Raw genomic sequence first — 6,456 nt, forward strand, 5'->3', positions numbered from 1 at the left:
ACCTGACGTCATCATCCTTCACGTCATTTTGATATAAACTCGGAATCATTCAAAATATCATGTTTTTAATAAATTCCCTGTAAAATGTTCATTGAAGAGACGAAAACATGCCTTCCCCTGTTAGTAGTGTTCATCAGCCACCAACTGCTGAGAATGCTCATGCCGTTCAACCTTCTACGGCCGATTCAAAGGCCGATAAAAAACCAACCGTATTAGAAAGTCACGGTTATTATTTGGGCAAAACAATCGGCACAGGATCTTATGCTACGGTTCGAGTAAGTCAGTGTGAACTATGCGGTTAAAACTTGGTATCTAAGTCAAGGTTTTTAGATGGCGCACAGCGATAGGCATGAAGGAAATGTAGCGATTAAGATAGTAAGCAAGTTTTCAGCACCGGCCGATTACCTAAAAAAGTTTTTACCGAGAGAAATCGAAGTAGTTAAAGGCTTAAGACATCCTAATTTAATCAGGTTCTTACAGGCTATAGAAACAACTCATAGGTAAGTTATATGCTTACTCAAGCCATCATTTTAGAATTTTTAAGGTTTTTACATACTTTAATTCGAGCTTAATCCCCTCTGATATTTATATAAGAAATTACATTTAAAGCGATAATCTACAAACAACTAAAATTACAGTTTCTTTAAGGGTCTACATCATAATGGAGTTTGCTGAAAACGGGAGCCTCCTGGACATCATTAGGAAAGATCAGTACATCGACGAGACGCGCTCGAGAAAATGGTTCAGACAACTGACGAACGCATTGGAGTACTGCCACGATCGGGGTGTGGTTCACAGAGATATAAAATGCGAGAATATGTTAATGGACGATGGGTGGAACATAAAACTTTCGGATTTTGGGTTCGCCCGAGGCCAAATGAAACCGAAAAATGGTCAACCTATCCTAAGCGAGACGTTTTGCGGTAGCTATGCCTATGCCTCACCAGAAATTTTGCGGGGAATACCTTATCAGCCGCAATACGCAGACATATGGTCGATGGGCGTGGTCCTGTTCGCCATGGTTTTCGGTAGACTACCATTCGACGATAGCAATTATAAGGAATTAATTAAGGTAAGCTTTGGTGTGGTAGCAATAAGTTGAAGGTTATGGTTAAACAAGATCTGCCAAATGAAAGGTATGAATCAAAGTTTTGCCTCTAAATTGAATATAGGACGATATTAAAGATACTCCATAAGATCTACTAGTAAGCTGTAAGCTGATAAACGTTTAAACGTTCCTTCAAGAAGCTTTGTATGTCTACTTACTGATCCTTTTCTCTTGTAGCAAGTGTCAAGCAAGGTGGTGTTTCCCAAAGAACCAAAAGTCTCTAGCAGTTGCAAATCATTAATTAATAAAATTCTCGCACCATTAAAAAGTCGAATAAGAATTGCCGGGATTAAGCAGGATTCCTGGTTTATTTACGAAGAGGATGCTGGTGGTAGCGGTAGTCGAAAATCCAGTCTTTCAGTAAATTAGTCTTAAATTGATTTTAAAAATTGTCTTAAAATTACGTCACTTTCAGGAGTCCGACGATGATAGACGGCTTTCAGTTGATCCAGACACGTTGGTTCCTCCCAACCTGATTACGAAAAAGGAGTTGGAGGCGAAGGCGAGACCAAGAGGAGCAAGGAGGGACAGTACTGATGAAGAACAGTCGGTTATTGCGGAGTTTTTGCCCCTCGACGACGACAAGGGAGAAGATAAGGGAGGCACTAGCGGAGGCAAAACTAGAAAATCTTCTAAATAAATTTGTCTCTTTAAATGCTTTGAAGTTTTTTTAAATATTGGTAATCCAAAAGCCTTTACAATCCCACCACCACTAACAGTTTGTGACTATGCCAATTGTATAGTTACATTGTATAGTTAAGTATTTCCTGCACGATTTTTCTGTTATTGGTGTTATCATATGCCACTGGCATGATCATTAAGTTAATCTGTTGGATGGTGAATAGGAAGTTTTTATTCAGCGAAAGCGATAAATGAGGTTAAATTTTGAGGCAAATTATGTTAAAAATAAGTTGTAAATCCTCTAAAGATTTGATGTGCCTACTTCCAATCATTTGACCGTTTTTATACATGATAAACATTATAGAAGCCATTGTCAGCCATTACTTTTAATTGTTTATATCAGTACTGTTAAAAATAAGTCTTCTAGTTTAGCCGAAGAAAAAGAGTTTCTTAATCCTTTCCTCGTCTTTTTAGAGGGCTTAAACTGAAAAAAGCTGACTGGCAGAAACGCAAGTATTAGAAAACAACATTCATACAGTGGATTAGTTTAGTCAAATAAAATCCTTCATTCTCGAAACAGCTTAACAATATATTTCAACAAGAACTTCTCTGTCACCCCTGGTAGACAGACAATGCCTCAGAGGTAATTAAAGAAAAGAAAGAAGCGTTTCCTATATGCAAAAGAAATTTACTGAAAACTTCATAGCATTTAAAATAAAAACAGCAATCGCAAGGAGAAAACGAATAGAGGAAAAGAAAAATATGGCTAGACCTCTACAAATCTTTGTCTCCAGACAGTACCAGTCATAGGGAGGTCAAAGGAGATATTAAACTTTCTGCTGGGAAAATAGGATACTTTCTTTGCAATAGACCAGATAACCTACATAATGATGAAAAACTCACCAAAGAAAAAAAAATCAGATGGTGTGATTTTATAGCTAAATGCTAAGCAACCCCCAGAGCAATATAACTAAGGAAATGAAAACACAGATCACAAACCCAATTATAAAACCTGGAGAAGACCTAGAGGCTGTCAATAACTGGAGATTCATCAGCATGAACAGCTGCATTCCGAAAATGCTTGACGGAATGATAAAAACCACGAGATAATGGAATACTGAAGTTATCTGGTTGGGTGACTTGAAGGAAATTATATAAATATTTCTCGATACAACTCGCACTCGGTCTAAACATACATGACGTAGATCACCAGTAGATCTGTGTTTTCGAAAACCATACTGACAGTCGCTGTTGATGTTGGTAAACTTCATGTATTTTAAAATTTGCTAGTTGAAAAGTTCCTCCATTACCTTGGCGTTTACCGGGACTAGAGCAATCGGACGGTAATTGATGGGCATAATTTTTTTTTCCTTTTTTGGGCATCGGTTAAATCCCATAAGACCCTCTTCTATATGAAAGAGAAAACAGTTTGCAAAACGGTGGTGTTAACACGACCGCATAATTTTTTAATTTATTCCGGTATTTACTAATGCGGTATTTCATAAGGGTCGGTGGTCTTGTTAGTATTCAAGACTATGAACTTTTTAAAATTTATAGAAAAGAAGACTATCTCTGGAATCAAAGAAGCCTTTCTTGGCAAAGTCGGTAGTATTTTGTGAGCACACGGTAGAGTTCGATACGAACATGTGACCCAGTCTTTTCCCTTGAAATGGAACTATCTTTCCTAGTGGTGAAATTTTTGACCAACAGAACTTGAGAAACCTTTTTGAGAAACCTTTTTGAGAAACCTTGACCATCTGCTTTTGGTACAACTAGGATGATCTTGATCTATTTAGGCAATTGAGACGTTTGTTCTTCACTCTCTCATTACACATATTATTTTCTAAGTATTGATTGTCTGCTTGCATGTATTTCTCAAGGGAACAAAGTTGACATGAGTTGCAGGGCTTGGGTCTTGGCGTTATTTGCGATAAGCAGCATTTTTTTTGTTATCTGCCTCGGTGTAAGTTTTATCGCCACGGTTTGCTAACTGAAAGGCTTTTCAATATGTTGCGAATATAGACCTTCATAAGGTGAAAGTCTCGCTGGCACACGCTGATCACTGGTTCTGAAAGAAACCTCATTCCAAGGCAACGAACAGAGTAACCATTTTAATTTTTTTCAGTTGGCTGATCTATAATGCTAAGCTCTACGCGGCATGGGTAGATGCTGAGTTTCATTTCTAGTTTACATGTTGCGGCTATTAATGTGTGATCTGATGTTTCTAGTAGTTCATGTACGTTATTATTGTATGAGTAAATCTCCTGTGCAGAACAGACTATAGTGAGAATCACTGTACATGGACGTATTATATAAAGATTATAAAGATTACGTACTATAAAGATTCACCGCCCAAAGGTCCACCGTCCCAGATTGACGCATGAAGGAAGGACGGCTTACAGTTTAAAAATAGAGCGATCTTTAAATAGTCTGAATCGGTGATTTCAAAGTTAAATCATTAAGAATTTTGTCACACGTTATTAAGTTTAATCACTAATAGAAAATTTGTTTTATTTTTCATAAAAAACTTAAAATACTTCACTTTTTATCCAATACTTACATATAATCAAATTTCGGTATTTATTTAGTCAACGGGTAAGAAGCACAACACCACAAAGAATAAATTGAATTAAGATAACAGTTGCACGCCTACCTTAACATATTTCAATACACAAATTATACAATACAATTTAACAACTAGGCGGTAAGCTTTCTTTAGAAAAAAACACTGGCGTCTAGCCCCGGGTATGCAACTATTGATCCTGACGCTAATTTTATTGTTGACGGACGGTGGACAGTAATTTTTTTATGTTTTTACGTAGAAAAAAGTTAAAATTATTTGTTTTTTTTAGTTATTCCTATTTTTAAAAATAATAAAAAAATGTAATTAAAAAAAAATAATTAAATGAATAGAACAAAGTTGAAAATATCTCATTTATTGATAAAAAAAAACAATAAAAAAAAAAATTGGGCATCAAGATTTGCACTCTTGTCCTTGAGAAGAAAATCTGCAAATAAATTAAATTTCAATGCGTTAAGCAAAAAACAATTTTTGGTAATTTTTGTTTGTTATAGCGTTTTTCGCCAATTTTAGAGAGTGTTTACACTCGAGTTTATAGAATACTTTTTATAGAATTTTTTTTTAATATCTTTAATATTGGAAAAAACCCGTATAACAAAAAATATTACAGATTTTTTTTTTAAAAAATCTTACCTGCTTTATTAAGGAGAAATTAAGTGTAGTGCTGTTTCATTTGAAGCTGTCTCAAGTCTCACTTTTCTATTTTTGGGCTTAGGCTTTTTTCGTGTTGAGAAAAACCGTTGCTTCCGGATATTTTTGTTGTGTGGTTTCTGTGGTTTTTTGTTTTTAGCTCTTGGAATGCATTTGCTGTTTTTCAGGGCTCTTAACGTGTGCTTGATTGGAACTAGTGCTTTTTCTATAGCATCAAGCTCTTCATTTTCATCTGATGTAGTAAAAGAAACAACGTGTTGCAGTTCTTCCAATAAACTTGCTACCCTTCGTTTTTTAGATTCAAAGGATGTAATTTTTAACTTTGTGCTTGTTGACAGTTCATTCGTTAAATGCGCTTTTGCTTCTAATGTATGCAGTTCCTCTTCCATTGTCTTTTCCACTATGATTAGATTACTCTCGCCGACATCTTTATCTACTGATACATTAAAACAGGGTCAAACTAAATTTATTCTTGCATTTATAGCTAAAAAACTGGGCCCCTAGTCAAAATAATAATAGGTATATCCCAACTACCTCATCCAATAGAAACCCAATTAAAATAATACAAACATTACTTTCACCATTAATAGCCACACACATTTAAAGACCATTACTTATGTTTTTTTATTTAAAATATATACCTATTTTTCTTCTAATTGTCGTCATTTAAGGATATGAAGCATAATGCTATACAAAAAAAATCATGTTTATGTCGCATAAAATATTATTAATAAATTGATGGAAAATAATCATAAAAATTACTTACCAAGTTCTCGAGGATGGTCCAGTGAGTCAGTTACACATTGAGAAATATATCTGATCAGAAGATGAATATGTTTGCACATGTTGTATTTAACTGACGAGTCAAGACAGGAACAGCAAAACTGATGGATGCAAGTTTTACATTCATTGCACAGTAGTTGGCATTTACAATCTCGTTGAACCTTCTGGATAACATATAATTCTGCGGTTGTTTCTGAGGCAATGTTCCATCCATTTTCACACTCGACTACTAAATCTTCCCTCAATTTTAAACTTTGCTTGTGCCTGGACCGAAGTATTTGCAGCTTACTGGACAGCTTCCCCTTGTTAAGAACTATTAACCTGTCAATGCATTTGTCCCTTATAAATCGTATTATTGCGTTGATTGCCTTGTCCAATCGCTTGACTTTCTTCCCTTTTAAATAAGTATATTTTAGTGTTTTGGGCATACGTTCTAAGTGCATGTTTGTATTTAAAGCCGCACCAAGTCGGTGGCAGTATGCCCAACATTCTACACAGCATATGTAATACTTATTAAAATAGTTGGCAAATTCCATTGTATCAGGGTCTTCAAGTAACATAGTATATAACTTGTTAATTAAAATATTAAAAGATATTATATCCCTTTCTTCTAAGACAGCTCCTGAATTCTTATAAAGGAAAGCCTAAAAATTAAAACAATGTTAATAATGTTATGATTTTTCAAGTTTGGCAAAACATACTTGCTTTTCTT

General features: G+C 35.1%; 1 protein-coding gene across 1 annotated transcript; it reads left to right on the forward strand.

Annotated features, from left to right (window-relative positions):
- LOC126733511 (testis-specific serine/threonine-protein kinase 3-like) lies at window positions 1–1,763 on the forward strand. Its single transcript, XM_050436831.1, has 5 exons — window positions 1–275; window positions 331–500; window positions 649–1,072; window positions 1,286–1,468; window positions 1,524–1,763. The coding sequence occupies exons 1-5, from the start codon at window positions 108–110 to the stop codon at window positions 1,746–1,748; spliced, it is 1,170 nt and encodes a 389-aa protein (XP_050292788.1). The 5' UTR covers window positions 1–107; the 3' UTR covers window positions 1,749–1,763.
- The last annotated feature ends 4,693 nt before the right edge of the window (window positions 1,764–6,456 follow it).

The sequence above is a fragment of the Anthonomus grandis genome, chromosome 2 (assembly GCF_022605725.1).
Source record: "Anthonomus grandis grandis chromosome 2, icAntGran1.3, whole genome shotgun sequence".
In the NCBI taxonomy this organism is placed as follows: Eukaryota; Metazoa; Arthropoda; class Insecta; order Coleoptera; family Curculionidae; genus Anthonomus; species Anthonomus grandis.

Bases quoted from the DNA above. Each gene is read 5' to 3' on its own strand.
- LOC126733511 (XM_050436831.1), top strand. From the start codon at position 108: ATGCCTTCCCCTGTTAGTAGTGTTCATCAGCCACCAACTGCTGAGAAT. The intron at 276-330 runs GTAAGTCAGTGT...CAAGGTTTTTAG, and splicing joins GATCTTATGCTACGGTTCGA to ATGGCGCACAGCGATAGGCA. The intron at 1,073-1,285 runs GTAAGCTTTGGT...TTTCTCTTGTAG, and splicing joins ATTATAAGGAATTAATTAAG to CAAGTGTCAAGCAAGGTGGT.